This window comes from Halyomorpha halys, unplaced genomic scaffold, assembly GCF_000696795.3.
Source record: "Halyomorpha halys isolate HHAL.00 unplaced genomic scaffold, Hhal_1.1 Scaffold1035.1, whole genome shotgun sequence".
Taxonomy (NCBI): domain Eukaryota; kingdom Metazoa; phylum Arthropoda; class Insecta; order Hemiptera; family Pentatomidae; genus Halyomorpha; species Halyomorpha halys.
This window is the reverse complement of record NW_027107491.1, coordinates 866,512-884,889: the sequence shown is the minus strand read 5'-3', so window position 1 is coordinate 884,889 and position 18,378 is coordinate 866,512. Positions and strand designations below refer to the sequence as shown.

General features: G+C 28.1%; 3 protein-coding genes and 1 long non-coding RNA gene across 7 annotated transcripts in view; 1 reads left to right on the top strand and 3 right to left on the bottom strand.

The window, feature by feature from the left end:
• Positions 1-2,594, bottom strand: part of LOC106687971 (dynein assembly factor with WD repeat domains 1) — a 7,543-nt gene extending 4,949 nt beyond the window's left edge. For 2 of the 3 annotated variants that reach the window (XM_014432183.2, XM_067045862.1), the window contains exons 1-3: positions 2,438-2,594; positions 2,292-2,364; positions 220-423 (exon numbers count right to left, since the gene is read on the bottom strand). In XM_014432183.2, coding sequence (XP_014287669.1) covers positions 220-423; positions 2,292-2,364; positions 2,438-2,477 — 317 coding nt within the window. In that variant the 5' untranslated portion in view covers positions 2,478-2,594. The remainder of the gene's footprint in view (positions 1-219; positions 424-2,291; positions 2,365-2,437) is intronic. The other variant, XM_014432184.2, reaches the window with a different exon arrangement.
• Positions 2,595-6,934: 4,340 nt separating this feature from the next.
• Positions 6,935-12,228, bottom strand: TRAM (translocating chain-associated membrane protein 1). Its single transcript, XM_014432241.3, has 7 exons — positions 11,913-12,228; positions 11,589-11,765; positions 10,331-10,446; positions 10,029-10,244; positions 9,828-9,937; positions 8,875-9,171; positions 6,935-8,424 (listed from the first exon to the last, which is right to left on the bottom strand). Exons 1-7 carry the CDS (start codon positions 12,039-12,041, stop codon positions 8,339-8,341), a joined length of 1,131 nt encoding a protein of 376 aa, XP_014287727.1. The 5' UTR covers positions 12,042-12,228; the 3' UTR covers positions 6,935-8,338.
• Positions 12,229-14,230: 2,002 nt separating this feature from the next.
• On the top strand, positions 14,231-17,241 carry LOC136795402 (uncharacterized). The gene is made up of 2 exons (XR_010842984.1): positions 14,231-14,548; positions 17,032-17,241. It is a non-coding gene; the product is annotated as an uncharacterized lncRNA (long non-coding RNA).
• A 500-nt stretch (positions 17,242-17,741) lies between these two features.
• The window catches only part of Pfk (ATP-dependent 6-phosphofructokinase), a 35,589-nt gene continuing 34,952 nt past the window's right edge, over positions 17,742-18,378 (bottom strand). The window contains exon 15 of one of the 2 annotated variants that reach the window (XM_014432229.3): positions 17,742-18,128. In XM_014432229.3, the coding sequence (XP_014287715.1) occupies positions 18,002-18,128 (127 nt within the window). In that variant the 3' untranslated portion in view covers positions 17,742-18,001. The remainder of the gene's footprint in view (positions 18,129-18,378) is intronic. The other variant, XM_014432228.3, reaches the window with a different exon arrangement.

Below are 18,378 nucleotides of genomic sequence, written 5' to 3'. Positions count from 1 at the left end.
ATTTCAGCTATAATAGTGACTTGTATTTATTTATAATAAAAAATAGAAAGTAATAAAGAAAACGGTTGAAAATGGTGATCAGTGGAAAAATACACAAGCCAAATAAATATGTATTTTAATTAATGTAGGGCATATATAAAAACTCCAAATTCTTTATTTAAATAACAGTTTAAAAAATTTAAGAAACCTATTAATAATTATTGTAAAAAAAATTGGTACTTTGATCCATCTTTGTTGAGCGCTACTTGAGTTATTGGCATGTCATGATAATCAAGAGTACAATGCTGAGTATACAGGTTATTGATATCATCAAATAACTTTTTCTGCAGTTTGGCAAGGACAGCTAACAACTGAGGTTTCACAGATTTAGTGACCAATAATTCATTATCCATTATTGTTTTACCAACATTTATGATATCAGTACTGTAAAAAAAATTTAATTAAAATATATCCAGCATTATTACTTTATATATTATAAATATACCTTTATATTTACATTCATACTGTTGAAAATATAATTATTTTCACCATACATTTATGTTCTTTACAAATTCTTCAATGATCTCTGCAAATACTATAAATTTTTTAAAAAATATTTCGGGATCTGAATTACTCTCAATATATTTGTAAATATGGTGATGTAGAAATTTGCAGCAAAAGGTCAATTGTTTATTGGTCTATTCTGAATGACAAATACAGGGTGGATGGCATAAAATATATATTTAAATAAGTAGCTATCAGTCCATTATTTATTTCCTATTATATGTAATCTATGTAAATTTAAAAGGATATACCCATTTTAGCAGTCATAACAGGTTACGTTCTAGGTTATAGTCTTTAATTAATTTGTACCTATGTGGTATCAAGCATTAAGTCCATTATTTACAACGTTATCCTAATTATTATACCGTAGAACTTTAGTATACATATCACCTATATATTATGTTTTGTATTTTTATTTTTATTTTTATTTTTACTTAATATATGAGTTAAATTAATATTGGAGTTTTTCTTTTAAATACTCTAGATTAACCAGCTCTCCTCTTACCCAGTGATATCTTGGTTTCGACTAGGATAGATAAACATGGTTCTATTGTATATATATTTTTATTTACTAATAGAATTCATATGTATTACTATGCTTTTAAAAAAGAGCACCAGGCCCACTTTTGTTCAGAAGGATACAACACAATATGGATTCAAGACCTTGTATCAAGGCTGTTGTAGACCTGAGAAGGCCTTCATACAGGGTGTTCACACATATTTCAAGGTGTGTTAGGGGTAGTTGGGGAAGATGATAAGGGGTGGTATAATATAATATTTCACTGAAAGTAACATTTTGCTCTTAATATTAAAAGCTAAATTATTATATAATCAATATTGGAAATATATACTGATTTTATAGAGTTAGGCATTCTGTCAATGAAAGACCCATATATTTTCTTTAATAATTTGTACGGGCTCAGTTTTTGTGTTAACCACAGGTTATTTCTAGTATATCTTGAAAGTCTCTAACATATAATATAACAGCCTTATTTTTTTAGGCAATTACATTTCATATGTAATCAAATATATTTTATATAATAATGAACACAATGTCATTAAAAATTGCAACAAAATGAAAACTATCCTATGTAAAAGTATTGGTGAAACTTTGTTACGAAAATTCAATAAGCAGTCAAGATAATGAAAGGTCTTTAATATAAAACTTTTTCAAAACTACTCTTTTGGAAAGTTGGACAAATGCTCTGTACCTAATAGATACAGAAATATTGCTCATGTTTAGGATAAATAATTTTAGATGAGTTGGTCACCTCCCAGCATTTTTAGTATATCAGTTCATACACGATTACAAAAAATATCCAGGATGTATTGTCTAAAAAAATTATTGCTTTACAAAAAATAATATTGCTATTAAATTATGTTAAGTGACTATTGGTTTAAAGTAAAATATTCTCATTAACAAACATTTTCACTCTTCGAAAGTTTTCTTTTTTTTTCAGTTACCAAGTAATATGACTAAGTGTATCAATTTTCAATAGACATGAAAATGGTTTTAATTCATTCATTGTGTATGTGAAACAAATTTAAATAAAAGTTGTAAAAAAGCTAAAAGAAAATATAAGAAGCAGAAGTCTTTCCCTTTTTTGAAACTTCAGAAAAACAAAATTAATTAATTTTCAGGCGATTGACTTAAAACAACTTCAATATTAGATACTTTTTAAAGAATGACACTTCATAGTCAATACGTAAAATACAAGTTTTATTTTTTTTATAATTTAAAGAAGTACCTGGTTGTTAAATCCAAAAGATTGATCATTTTTTTCTTTATTTTCCCTCCTTGTGAGTATTCTAATCCAAGGCCTAAAATTTGCATTAATAAATAATCGACAAAACGATAAGTAACAAAATCTCATGTTTAATTTTTCAGAATTACCAGGTGGAAAATATCTCAACAGGAATTTCTCAAGTTTCATTCATAAACTATCTGGCATAATACAATGATAAAAAAATATAATCAGTTCAAAATAAACCTGCATTAATTATGTATTTTAATGAAAACACTAACATATGGCTGATAAGTATTGAATAAACTTGGTGCAACCATGGAAACGTTCTAGGTGATATTTTGATTATTTATAAGACATGAATATTCTACAGCAAGTTAGTCCATTGAGTATTATTAATTTTACAGGTTGAGCTGTTGTCATTTATTCTGATGCTTATTGATGCTCAAAAATTTATTTTATTTAAAGTTAAATTTTTGCAACATTACCATAATTATTATACCATAGAACTTAAAAGTTTATTTTTCAATTCATGAAAAAAATTTCTTCCAGTCAACTCGTCAATGAATCAATGAAGGAAAAAATATAAAGCTTGTATGAGAGAAAAGTATTGCTAAACTATGATCTGTTGGTCATTGTTAAAAACTTGAGGAAAAGGATTAAATAATCACAGTGTAATCAATATCAACAGTATTTCATACAATAATAAATTTACAAAAGGATTTCCAACAATGTACATCACATTAGCATTATTATAGCACTCTCCCACACTTATTTACAGATATAGTCCTTGAGGTGTAAATAAGTGTGGGAGAGTGCTATAATGTTGCCAATGTGATGTACATTGTTGGAAATCCACATGTAAATTTATTATTATTTTTTTTTTTTTCAAAGCTTTCAAATGATGGCATGTTGAAGGATGAATTTTGAAATATCATACTGATTGATGACTTGTCCAATTTTGAAATAACTTGGGCAACAAGAATTTGTTGATCCTGTGTGAATATCAAGAAATGCTTTGAACTGTATCGGATCCACCATTGATACCACTGTTTTACTTTGTCACCAACTTACTGCTGTAACTTAAGGAAAATTATTGAAAAATCATAGTATAATCAATAACTATATTATAAATAACAATAATAAATTTACATGTGGATTTTAAACAACAAAAATTATGTTGGCAACATTATACAGTCATCAAGGGATATTTATATTCAGAATATCAGTACAGTTTTTGAGGAATATAGGCCAATAGATAGGGTTCCTACCCTATCTTATTTTAGGATTAAAATAATTTTTTTTAATTTTAAATCAGCAATTTCTTTATCATTTTATATATATAGGCAAAACTAAATTATTACTATCGTCAAAACCATAGAAAAACAAAAACATTTATTTTTCTTATGTTAAGTTAATTATTAAATTATTTAAAATTTTATATTTATTTTTTGTTCCTTACTGCTAAAAATAAGAGATGGTAAACATAAACAAAATTAAAGGTATTTAGGAGGAAGCTTTGTGAAAATTTGGTATTTAAGACCTGTTAAAGGTTTCTATACGTCATTTCATCTGCAATTTTTTGATTAGTTTATTCTGTATCTTCCAAAGTGAAACATTGATTAGAGAATTTATTAGGTTACTGGGGAAAAAATAGTAATATCATTACTTCAAGTTCTCTTTAAAGCTTGGACTACATTCGAAATAGCCAAGTGTTAAAGACTTGTGATGCAATAAGAAATGCTTCCGTGAAAGTTATTTCCTTTCAGACTATATCCTTTTAGTAAGATTAAATTTAAAGTCATATTCAATTGAAAATCACCTAAAAGTTAAGAACCATAATTTGTTTAATCAATCTATCTAATTAAATATTTAATTATATGAGAAGATGGTTAAGGGTGTGGTAAGAAAATAACACAAATATGTTTAAAAAACATATTGTTTATCCATGTAATCACCCCTAACCAATATCACTTAGATTTCTGATTTCCTATAAGAAGCCCTGATGAAGGCTGGAAATTCTAGCTGAAATATTGGCACTATTAAATCAGTTTTTTAAACTTATTTGCGTTATTTTCTGACTGTACCCCAAAGCATCGACATATATATTATCCAAGACCAAAAAAAAAATTAATCGAAAATTTTTTAAGACATTATTTTATTTAATTAATCTATTTTTGCTAAATAATAGATGTAAAATCAAAAAACAAAGTAGTTTCAAGTAAAACAAAATTTAAACATTTGTAATTTTTTAGTTATTTTTTTAATGTTTATCATGTGCCTTACACTGTAATACAGGTTCTTAATCAACAGGATAAGGCACTAAGAAGATCACAAAATTAAATAATAATATTATATATGTTTTACATAATTAATATTACAGTCATGCAAATTATCCAAAAAACACTAACATTAAAATAAAAAATTGATTGTATCTAAAACTGTGTTTTTGAACTTTAATATTTTAACACAGCAAACCCAAAAATATAAATAAATCTATTGTGTTTAACTAACTTAATCACAGAAAATTTACAGTGATTATAATTATTAATTAGATTATATGTAATTACTAACAGCCGATGTTTTAATAATTAAAAAAAAATTGAAGAGCTATTAGGAAGCAAATTTCATTAATGATTTTATATTCCAATTAAGAAGGATGGAATTCAATTTTTCAACTTCTTAAAACTACCTCAGTTTTAAGTTTCCAAGACCACTATGTAGAAAGGAGTGTTTAAAAATATTCTTCCAAGCAAAATTCCCTTTTTAATTTTCCTTAAAATTCCATATAGCATGTTCTTCTGCTTAACTTTTTAATTGTTTTTACTTTTACTTATAGATCAGTAAGGGAAAGTAGTGCAATAGTGCAAAATTTCAAATTTGAGTTTTCAATGAAAATGCATATAATGAAGTCCCCTGAGGCCAAATAACTAAGTCTTGCAAAATGGCCTGTGAGAACAGCCTAGCTCAAAAACAAAGTCGTAAGAAACTGAAGTCAAATATTTAAGGCAGGTATCTGCCTGGGATGTGACAGCAACTTCTTCACTAAAATCGACCGACCTCAAATGCCACTTTATAGAATCGATTTTTTTCAATTTTCTCCAGAGTGGCTTGAATGATTTTGTTAAACTCAGTAAATTAATAATTACTTAAGTGATCTGTAATATCAGATAGGTCTTATCCTCTTTGAAATAGTCTAACATCTATCTAATTTATTTATAAACAAATATACCATTAACAAAAAATCTAACAAGTAAAAAGTCAATGTATAAAAGCTTTGATTAACAGTGTATAGGTATATTCATATTAAACAGACCAATTTATTTTTTGTTTAAAATAATACATAAAGATAATATAATATAAAAAAAAAATTTAATTCCCAGTAATCACAACAGCCAGATGGAAGGATGAAAGGCAAACTGAGAACCCAAGTTAAAAATAAAAACAATAGCAATGAACATTCTCTCTACCAAGCTCATTTCAAAGACACTTTTCGATAGTTACCTAATGTTATTCCATGAATATTCTCCAGTTTTTTTTTTAGGTAAATTCGAATCTTCTTTTGTTAACTAATGCATTGCTTTACCTCAAATTTGTAAATTTTAAACTATAAATTAAATAAGGAAAAAATAGTAATGTGAATAAATATTGGTATACATACACTTACATATGTATAATGAGAAATCTAGTACAAGCATTCAATTTTAAACAGCAAAAATCTAAATTTAGCCCTAAAAAAGTAAAACGTGCAAGTTTGAGAAAAAATCTTAAAGTGCAATTTTATGCAGTATAAAATTAGTGTTATTTGAATGTTTTTCCATGATTCAAATTTCTGTTGAGGTTTGGTGGAATTTGAAGCTAGGGACCAAAGATGCAATTTCATGAAAATCCAGTCTCTAGTCATAATGATCATGAAACACGAAAACATTTATTTTCTGAATGGAATATGGTCCGGGTGCGGTCAAAAAAATTCAAATAGTAAATGGATATACTATTTTTATATAAAATAGTATACCCATTTACTATTTGAGTTTTTTTGACCACACCCGAACCATATTCCATTCATTAATACACATGGTCAATCAGTAATCTTCCAACATTTATTTTCTCTTTTATTTAATAATGAAATTCTTTCATATTTTATATTCGTACATCTTTTATTACCACTAACAATCAAAGATGGTCAATTACTTCAAATAAACAAAATTAAACATAGTTCAGAAGGAATTTTTTTGAAAATTCAAGACAACTCAGGCTGTTTCAACCAGCTGATATTAAAGATCACTTGATTGATGATTGATATAAAAAAATTTAATCAATCTACTTAAAGCAGTTTTTGAGAAAAAAAAAATACTGTAAAATCGATAACATAAAACAACAGTTTTAGTAAGTTGATTTCAGCAAAAAAGTAACATACCAGGCATACACCTACATAAATACATAATTTTGCACGCATACACCATTTTGTGAGACTTAGTTATTTGAACTCATGGGGCCTCTCTTTCATTTAGACATATATATATATATATATATATATATATATATATATATATATACACTCATGCAGATAGTGGAAGTAAAAAACATTTATAATGATATGATGTAATGCATACTTAGATAATTGGAATCATATAAATTACTAATAGTTAACAAAACAACAAACAGCAAATATTATTTATTAAAACAAAAATAAATGTACATATTGATTTTTAGGTATACAAAATAATTCTGAAAAAAATTAATAACAAGATCATTTATAAATTCAAAATCTCATCTCCAATAATAAACATTTTCAGGAAGTGATGTATTAAGCAGATGTACAAAAAGAATTGCTTGATACAGCATTGATGGATTTAACTCAGAGGGTTTTTAAAAACATAACAGGTATTTTTTAAAAAGGATTTCCACAATTTTTTATATCAATAAATTAAACCTATACACTAAAATACTCTCACAGAATGACAAACAACCATAAATAAACTCTATCCATTACGAGCCATCGAGGAAGGATAGAACAAGCTAAAAAGTGATGATTTTATAACCTTTAAAATATAAAAACACAAATTAACAATTTTCACATAAATAATCTCTATTTGTTAGAAAAAGGATTCAAAATACATCATAACATTAATAGATAAAAGGTCATATATTTTCAAATAACAAGATATGCAAAAATAAACAACACAAATACTGCACTTTATATACACTGTATGTATATGTAAGGATATAATATTACATAAAGACATTTCAGATTTAATAATGTACCTAGGTAGGTCTGGTCCCATAATTGATGAAGCAATAAGTAAAGTACATTTTGCTCCATATGACTAACTACCTATAAGATAAAAACACTATTTCTCAGGATCCTATGGACAAAAGCTTATCATTAGAAAAGACCATCTTCTCAAAACCCAAAAGAACCAAATGAAAATAATATTTTTCAAATAAAGTCATGTTTTATCAAGAGAGGAAAACATTTTAACATAGATAATTGGAAGACAGAATTAATACTGTACAAGCAATAAAACAAAAACTTTTTATTATAGAAAAATTCACAATACTGAAGAGGTAGAATCTTACAAAAACGGAGTCTTCACCTCCGTCACCACTAACTTTTTATAGACCTTTTATCTAGAATTATTATGCACTATTAAAAGTAAAAACAAAAAATTAAAAAATTCAATTTACATACTAATATACGTAATTTCAAAAAATTTGTGCTATGTAAATTTAAAAAAATACCAAAATAATTATAATTATGTTGAAAATTAAAGATTTTTACTAAAATATTGCACATTAATTTACATCATTTACATGCTAAAAAGGACATAAACACATCTTTTAAGCATAAAATTCTCACATTTTTACATTGTAAAAATACAAATTAATATATATATATATTTATATCAAGATTTTAAAAATAAAATCTCTTTTATGATCGTAAATGCTTTCAATTTATGAATTTTGACATTTAGTAGCCATCTTCATCTTCCGCCATAACTAGGATCATTCCAACAGAATGAATGCGATTTTAAAATTTAATGAACAAATTATTTCACTTTCTGAGTTCTCTGCTTCAAGTTCTTTTTTGTGTTCTGGTCGACCTCCGTTAATTCATCATATTCTTGTTTCTTTCCTACGTTCAAAAGTTTCAAACATGAGAAATTTTTAAAGGAAATATCAAGGGATATAAAAATAATAATTAATAAAATATACAGTTAATTTTTCACAAAAAGTTGAATTCGAGTTCAACAATGATCTCTTGTAATAGCAAGATTGCAAATTGTATTTAAAGAAGTTAGGTTTCTGACAAGGAGAGGATTAGTCAGAAATGATATGGCCAACAGAAATCAAAATAAATCTATTTGCCATAATTACATACAACAGGTAAAATTAACTAATAAACTCTTAACACTCAAAATGATAGATCTGTTTTTCAAGTAAAATAATTCAAAACCATGATGCATATTAATGGAAATATAGATAATTCAAATAATCATTTAATTATAATTCAATTATCGAATATCAAATATAGATTTTTATCAAATATATTCTTTAAAAGACTTCAGCAAACTATTCTACTTACCATCTCCCTTCTTCTTTCCAACTACTTGTTTGGGCTTCACGGTAAGTTTACGAACAGAAGCTGGGGCAGTTTCCCTTAACTGCCTCAGTTGGTCAGTTATGAAGTTAAACATCAGGTATACCTGGAGAAGTACCACAGCAGTCAGAGCACCAACTCTTACAGTGGGACTGTTAAAATCGCCAGGAGCTCCAGTATTTGAGGGTGCCAATGAGAGCCCATACCAAAACGTTAATACAGACAACATCACAGATCCAAGGCGAGCAAGAACAAAGAAGACATGCCAAACCATGTAGCCAGCTAGAAACAAATATACAAATTACTTAAAACAATATGTTAAAAATTATCATACCATAAATCAACTACAACTAATGCCCATCAAAATCAATCTAATTTTCTTATCTATTAACTTTAAAAGTTTCCTTTAAATTACTTTTAAATAACAAGTTGGAGATAATAGGGAAAAATAGCTAAGATTGTTTTCACATTGGGCTACATAATTTTAAAAATGATGAATTGAGAGTTCAAATGTTTTCACAAACTTTGTAGCTAGCGAATTAAACAATGACTTAAATCTGGAGTTTTATAAATTTACCCAGTACTATTTCAGAGAAATGGTTAAAAAGAAATCAATCTTAAATACAAGGATTTGTGAAGAAAGATAAAATATTTCCAAAACAAATAAGAAAGCGATTTAATTTAATAAAATTTCTAATTGGTTACTTAACACTACTACAATTAGATGCAGAGAGTTTAGGTATACAACTTGTTGCATTGTTGATTGTAAATTAAAAACAAAATAATAAATATTTTAATTTATTAAATTTATTTTATCAGCTTTTATTAATCATAACCTTTAATCCCAGATGAACAAAATTTGATAAAGATATCTAATCCAACTCTCTGATATATTACATTTCATGATAAGCAAAACTAAAAATAAGAAACTGAATTACCTTTGCTTCCACGTTCTTCTTTATCAACAAAGTCAATGAGCCTTGCAATGTGATAAAAGGCTTCAGAAAGGTAATGTAAAACAAGGAGGCAAATTCCAACACGATTAAAACTGTAAACATAATTAAGATACAGCTATAATTTAAATTACTTAAAAATAATTAACAAAACTACTTATGAAATGACTAAAAAAATAATATTACTTTAATAAATATGCAGCTGCTATAAAAACAATAGCAACAGAAGCATAAGCTATCCTTTCAGGCATTTCTTCTTTCTTAATTTTTTGGAAATATAGTTCTGGGAATGTATGCAGCCAATAAGACAACTGAATTATGAAGAAAAATTTGAACATGAAGACCATTTCAGAATGAGGATAGCCTTCCCATAACGCAGAGATGTTGAAAATCAGGTTTTCTCTAGAACAAAAATTCTACTCATTAGCATTCTAATGATCAATTGACATAAAACATAGATGAATAAATCTGATATCACAAATTATTACTTGATAATGACATCTCCTCCCCATAAAACTGTCATTATATAAAATACCAGAAGTTGTCCTGATTCATTAAATTTACTCAGTTTCACTTTTGACAGGTGAAGTTTCCGGGTTACTTTCTGAAAGATGAAAAAAAAATTTCACACTTTAAAATAAACAGCAAAAGAGAAGAATATTTTTATATTGCATATTAATATTTAACAGAAAGTTTCTGGGATAGTTTCTGAAAAAATGACATTCTACACTTTAAAATATAAAATAAAAGAGAAGAATATTTTTATATTGCATATTAATATTTAACAGAAAGTTTCTGGGATAGTTTCTGAAAAAATGACATTCCACACTTTAAAATATAAAATAAAAGAGAAAAATATTTTTATGTTTCATACTAATATTAAACAATACAATAAGAGTGAGTTAAGTTTTAACACTTTGCAGAGATAAATTTTTTTCAGAATAAAACTATTAGTAAATACAGATTTTAAATGAAATGAATATGCTACTGAATAAACAGGTCTCTATTTGTTTCAAAACTATTCTTATAAAGATATCAGACTGAAAAAAAAAAAAAACATCTGTACATCACCATATCCATATTCTAGTAAACTGAACTTAAATTCCAACATAATAATAAAAGATGTAGCAGAAAATTTCATCACTTCCAGTCAGAGCTAAACATATGTCAAAAGGAAATCATTCTATAAATTTCAGAGCATAGCTTCATTTCTAACAACAAGCTCATATAAAACAAACTTTTAGGATTACATAAATATCCAACTAAGCTTAATTATACACTATGCCATGGGAAAAGTAATTTTTGATGAAAAAGAGAAATATATTTTGCAATGATGGCATGACTTTTCAACTGTTTTGTAATTAATAACAGTCCTGTCATTAAAAACATACATCGGTTCAGAAATTTAAGTATGAATTCATAACAGATTATCAGGCCAAAATGGAGTAATACATAATAACTAAAAAATCATTGATCGAATTCAAACATTTATATGTTTTTGACGACTTTCCAAAGATTGACAGCCTAGTGCCAAATCAAATTGTCAAGTTTATCATTTTAATAAAAATTATAAACTAATAATACTACATTGTTTTCCTTTCATATGGTTGACAGATGTCAATGCTGTCAAAACTTCAACAAGTTGGTTCAAGAAATTTCTTATATTAAATAAGTCACACATAAATTATAATTTATTAACTAAAGCATAAACATAAGCTAAGTGAAAGAATCAAGTTTATTACTTACATCAAGAATATATTCTTGTATGATGGCATGCATAACAATACAGATGAGAAAGTAGAAGAAAACAACGCAAATATCTTTCAAACCATATGTATAACGGAAAGGTACTTCGGGTCCAATATTTTCAGTGCTTACATTGTGATGCAGAGCAATAAACATATAAGCAAAAGGAGAAGTTGCCTGAAATAAAATGAAGTAAATAAAATTCAATATGCTAAGGCAATTAGGCAAGAGTTCACTTAAGGTAGAATTAAACACTACAAAACACATTTAGAATTACAATATTGTAAATATTACACTGACTTATAGCATGATAAATAGCTTTACCTGAATAAGTAGACCAATAACAAATACTAAGGCAACACAAGAAACGATGTCGGCATGGTTTTGTATAACGAATTCATGGCTGAATATTGGAGGATTCTTACTAGAAGACTTTCTTCCCTTGAACCCCATCTTCGTGCGACCAAGACGGTGGAAGAAATCAAACTGAACCTCTCGATTCTACTTGTACCGTTGGAACCACCGCGTTCCACGCAGCCAGTTCAACTCAATATACAGCACACGTCACCAGTCACTGCACCACATCACAGTTATAAAACGATCCAGGACTAACTAGCAAATTTTATCTCTTTTATATAATTCAGATTTATTTTTTGATAGTTTTCATTATCAACAATACACTCAAGGGTATCTTAGTCTTCATTGAGTAACTTTAAAAAAGCTACTCAGTTTGGCACAAATCGTAATTTAATAAGTGTTACATTCTACTACACGAATGTTTACCATTTATATTTACATTGGTTATTGAATTTCGCATATTGTCAATTGGACTTCATCGATTTATATATAATAAATTGGTGACGAAGATGTAATATAGGATCGTATTACAATTAGAAAACGTTTCAGGTAGACGCTTTTCTTAATTTTACTAATTATAGCAGAGACCCTAATAACATTGTTAGTGAAAACTGTTCAGCGTCTTCAGCAACAGTACTAATCTGACAGCAGATACCTCTGAGCTAAAGAGATCCACTATCTTACAACACAACCTTTTGAGGAGTCAAAAAACCGTTTAGCTCGTGTATACAGAACCTAGAAAATCCTTTCAACCTTAAGAATCTTACAGGAACAATCTAAATATGGATTAGTGGAAATTCCCAAAACCTAGGTACTACTCAATTCTCTTAGGGTCAGCTCAGGATAAGGACGTATGCCGGTCAAATCACGTGGAATCTGTTTTGGTGATACTGTAAAATCCAGTGTTCAAGAAGGATTAGACTTGATGGACTGATGTGCTTATTACTACACTGTGGATCGAACCAATACATTCTTCTAGAAACTGGCTAACAAGTAAAAAACTTAAATTTAAACCATATTTTATTGCTACACTATATACATTATATATCAAGATTTCCCTTTACAACATTCTATCCGTAAACGTGAAATCAACAGCATAATTAAATATTTAAATTCTGTCACTGATGCATTATACATTACTAACTTGATGTTTCGGCTAAGAAGTTTTATAAGATAATAGGTTTCAATTCATATTGGAAAATCGTTCTCAACCAACTCAAAACTTGTTTAGTTTCAGACAGTTAGTGGGATTTCTGCTATTTCGTACAACTTTGGATTCTGAACGAGTACGAACTTCCACAAACAATTTCATCCCGAACTATGTAAAATTACAATGGACTTGTATTAAACAATGTTAACATGCTATGGGCTTCAGAAAAACAAAAATTAGATATAAACATTAAAATCAGTAGAGTCAGCCCATGTTAAGAGCGGGCATGAGGAGCAGCCATCCCTCTAATAATTCGGATATCCGAAACTTTGGAAGATTTGAAAAGCAACTTCAACTATGCAACTTTTAGTATACAATTTTTTCAATGAGGTTATTGTACTCAAAATTGCATATAAACGCTATTTAGATATATATCAGTTTTTTAAATGTTTAGGAAAAAGGAAAATTTTAGGGAATACTTGTCACACCTGTGGTGTTGGGAAATCCGTTAAAATTGTTGGGAAATTTTATATTTTACCTCCTCAGTGAGTTATTGCAACAAAGTCTCTCCCCTAGGAGGTGCTCAATTCACAGAAATATGACAGGATTTGTTGTTGTCTGTGAATAAATATGGTAGTGGGTAAACCAAAACCCAAGTTAATCCAGCTTGAGACATTATAGTGGAATTTATGCTACTTCATGCAACTTTGGATCTTGTCTAGGTCAGCTAAGAGCTTCGTTAAATAATCTCAGCCCTAATTCGTTAAATTTTAATAGATTTGGATATAATTCTGTTTCAATGAACGAAAATTGGCTAATAAACATTAAAATCCGTTGAGTTCAACAGAAGTTATTGCAAATGTGCTTTTAAATCTTGGCTTCTGAGATCTAATATATCCAATACAATATTTACTTATTTTGCCAAAACCACAAGAACTTGTAAAGTTTCATAGTAATTTGAACAAAATTTAGTGAGATCGCGATGGGCCGCCTAATTGAAAATTACTACGAGGACGACAGAGGAACATTTGTTATCTTTTGTTTTGATTTAGTAAGTTTTATTTAATTTACATATTTTTGCTTTTGTTTAATCAACACGTATTTAGTAAATAATGAGAACTTAATGAAAGATTGATCTTCAAATCAATATCAAGATGGAGCATAAACATTTTAATCATATTTGTTATTGTTTTGTTTTGTTGAGGTGGTTGTGTTAAATCTGACTCCAATTGATAATGTAATTTACTCTTGACCAAAAGGCCTAGACAATGCGTGCTCAAATTAGGATTAGGAGGCAGATAGATTAGAAGAGACTTCAGGTGCCAGCCATAAGTTCTTTAATGATGGTAACCTCGTCCTACAGGGAACTATTCCTGTAGGTACGAAGGAAGAATGGAAGCCCGGAGGGTAGCCAACTGCCGGGTCATAGAGGAAGGTAACTTCGTTCTATCGGGTACTAATGATTCATTTATAAATATTACAATGTCTTATATAGTTGTTATATATGTGTAATTACTTTATTTTCAAAGTATGGTAAAAATATTACCCGGCTTTTGCTAGTCGCCAGTAGTACCAGGAGTTCCCGTGCTAGCTGGTAAGTTGCGTTATGCCGGGTCAGAATGGTTTAGGCGGCTGTAGTATTTACGCAGCTTACATAATTCCCACTCCCTTCTGCTTCTTGGTTTTTTTGAAACTATCTTCCTGTGGTATCCATCTTTCACTTCCATAAAGAAGAGTAGGTAGGTAGAGGCCTTAAAAACATTGTTTTCAATCTTTCTTTCCCCCATCACATTATTACACAGCTGGGAATAAACATAATTTGCCTTATTTTATTCTATTGTAGGGCTTTTGATCACGTTTATTTTCTGATGAAACTACTTCTAGATAAGTGTAATATTATTTTTTCTCTGAAGCGAATAATCAATTCTTCTTCTTACTCATGATCAATGTGTATCAACCTTGTTCCAATTCTATATTTACTTCCGGTAAACATTCACTCGAGTTAGCTCTGAGAAAGGCTAGACTAGTGTGAGAGGCCTTGTTAGAAGTTCTAAGCCTGATGAAGGATGTCAAAGGTCTTTTAAAGATTAGAGACATTATTTTCTGATTCATTCCAGGGATTACTGAAGTCCTTGCTGTAGGGGAAATAGTAACAAAACTAAAACCATTACCTAACAGTTTTAGTATAATAGGTACTTACCCACATTAGCTAGCTATTTGTATGCAACTTACTCTAAATTAAGGTTATTCTTGACTTTGACTTCAAACTTCTCAAAAGCCAAGGAAGGCGTCTGTGATTCAACCTTTCAAAACCACCCCAGCTGTAAATTATGAACAAAAAATCAAGCATTCAAATCTGGATGAAAATTCAACATCTTTTATATCAGGAATCTATTCCAAAACTAAAATTTGACTGCCTTGCTCACTCACTCCAAAACCTAAATTAAACTTCTAAAAATCTTTCTTAAGCATGTATACTGCCTCTGAAAATATTTACCAAATAAGTCCACTTGAAAATGTTACTAGTCATATTCTGAATGTCGCATTGAATAATAATGATAATGTTGATATTTTTTGCTGTCAAATGTGATCTGTTATCACAGTTTGTTATCCCTAATTCCTTAAATATTCATCATTTTAATTCAAAACATAGTTAATTAGTAATTTAAAACTGTTAAAGACTGATACTCTGTATGTGATACTAGACAATATTATTATATTCAGTATAATAACAATTAATTGTGTGATAATGTTGCTTTGCCTGCCAAATGTGAGAATATTTATAGATATTTAAACTAGTAATGTTTTCAGGTCAGTTAGTACCTTGTTTTATTTTCTTGTAAGTCAAAGAACTGTAAAGACTGAAGAATAATTATAGCATTTTTGTGATTTATGTCACAAATAAATCACCTACTTTTTTATTGGTACTTGTAAATGTGGATATTATTTTAAGTTGAATAGATCTGGAGGATAGTGGCAGCTCTTTTAGACTTCCAAGTTTGCTTTATGAATATTAAATTTTATTATTGCCCATTTCTGCCATGTAGTTGAGCTATGCAATCTATGTTTCTTGTTTCACATTAATATTAAACTGTTTCAAGGTTTAAAAGATTATTTTTTCTCTAAAAAATATTTCTCTTCACCTTCCAAGAAGCATGTTTTCACCACCTCATTTTAACATTTTTTTAAAACCATAATTAAAGGTACTCCTGCATGGCCATTACATAAAACGTGAAGGTACTGCACCACTATGTAGTTATGAACTTTTGCAGCTCGAAATTATAACTGTTTATTATTGAAATTTAAGGAAGTAAAATCTGTGCATCACAGATAGTGTAAAATATAATATTTTATCAAATGCCATCCACTACTTTCTTGTATCCATGCACAAGTGTATTTTCCTTAACACTTGTAGTCCAAAATGACTGGCCCAATTTAGTTGTAAGATGGGGACTGGTGTAAAATAAATTTATTATAAATTTCATTATATTTCATCCACTACTTTTTCTAAGGCTTGTGGGTATTTTTCTTAACACTTCTGTATTTCAAAAATGGCTTTAATGATTGGGCTCAAAGTATGATTAATGTGAACATGGAGTATACATTTTCCTCCATACATTGTATGGAGTATACATTTTCCATGGGCTGCATTTGTATTGCTTTTAAATTTTAGTTACTCTTAAAGTAAAATGTTTTATTACAATTTTCAGTTTGAAGTAGGTTCTTTAAGTTCTCAACTTTAAAATCAATGGAAGAGGAGGTGAAAAACCCTCCCATAGATCAATAAATTAGCTAGATTTTGAAATAAAATCTGTTCCCATTACCTAAATAACTAAATTAAAATAACATTTCACTACTAAATTTCTTTTCTTTTTAAATTTAACAAATTATATTAAAACTGTTTTTTCTTTTCTTATACTTGAATTTGATTTATAGCCAATTTCATCGGGAATTACAAAAGGAGTTAATAGAGAATTTCATCAAGAAACAGTTCATGAAGCTCTACTCCTATTTACTGACAGGACAATTAAAGAAGCAGTGACATAGGACTCAGGAAACCCAACCTCAACCCAAAGACTGAAGCCCAAGCGGCTACATGACATTCTGTTATAAAGTCTATATTTATCAATCCTATTATTCACATTACTTTTGTATTATATTTTTTAATTAACTTTTTTTTTTACCCATTAGGGGACAATTGTTTTATTTGTCAGGTCTACAAATATTGTGATTTTGTTATTAACTTTACATTTCTCTTTTATTAAGAATTATTACTTTTGTCTTAATTTTTTTTAAATTATACCGTATATAGTTACGGTCATCTTTTGTAAGAGACTCTACACCCCTTCCCATAATCTATTGTTAAAAAAAAATTTAACTGTTATATCAACCATGTAAGGGCCATCATGTTGATCTGTTATTAAATACAAAAATAAATTAGAATCTTCAACAAAAAATTAAGGTACTTACCTTTCAAGTGTTTTGTTTTTAATTAAATTCATGTCACAAGTATTGTTTCTTATCTAAATAAAAAGATTCGATTGAATCTTAAATATTTATATCATTGCAAATAGCAATGAAAAAATAATCATGAATAATTGGTAAAATAATCATTTATTAAAAAAATAAATACTTATGAATAATAAAAATGGACAATTTATCTATGGCAGCATGATTTTTATATTATACTATAAAAACTCTTCTTCAAAAAAATCATAAAAGCAGTATACTATAAAATTTTCAAAATAATATATACTAATCATTTACTAAATCCAATAAAGTAATATAATAATTTATAATATAAAACATTGTCTACAATAAATAATAATGGATATAATTCTTGTTTTTAAAAAAACAAACAGATTGCTAAATAATTGAAGAAAAGTTAAATAACATTCTTGAAGTCTTATTCATCAGTAGAACTATCTCCCAAGACAAACGCTCCTTCATCTTCATAGATGCTGTCATGCTTAGCAAAAATTCTCAGAAGTGGACGAAGCTTTAACCACCATTGATGCTTAGGTATACGTTTCCTGGTAAAAAATATACAATTAACTCATAAATAATCAATAATAAAAAAAAAGAAAAGGAGCTATGAAATATATTTAAGCCAATGACAAATCATAAATTGCAACATAGCAATTAATGTGATCCAATTTAAAGGAATTTTTAAAACCAGAAAGTAGAGTCTCTAAAATGGATAGATCCACTGAAAATTGAACATTGGAAATTTGACCCATTCACAACACTTTCTTTACATAGGTTTGACAGGGAAAGTGAAAA

What these genes read in the sequence shown, in the direction of transcription:
- TRAM (XM_014432241.3), bottom strand. Translation starts at nt 12,041, where the DNA reads ATGGGGTTCAAGGGAAGAAAGTCTTCTAGTAAGAATCCTCCAATATTC. An exon ending in TTATTGGTCTACTTATTCAG is followed by an intron (nt 11,766 to 11,912) that starts GTAAAGCTATTT and finishes ATTTTATTTCAG; the next exon opens with GCAACTTCTCCTTTTGCTTA. An exon ending in GGAGGAGATGTCATTATCAA is followed by an intron (nt 10,245 to 10,330) that starts GTAATAATTTGT and finishes TTTTTGTTCTAG; the next exon opens with AGAAAACCTGATTTTCAACA.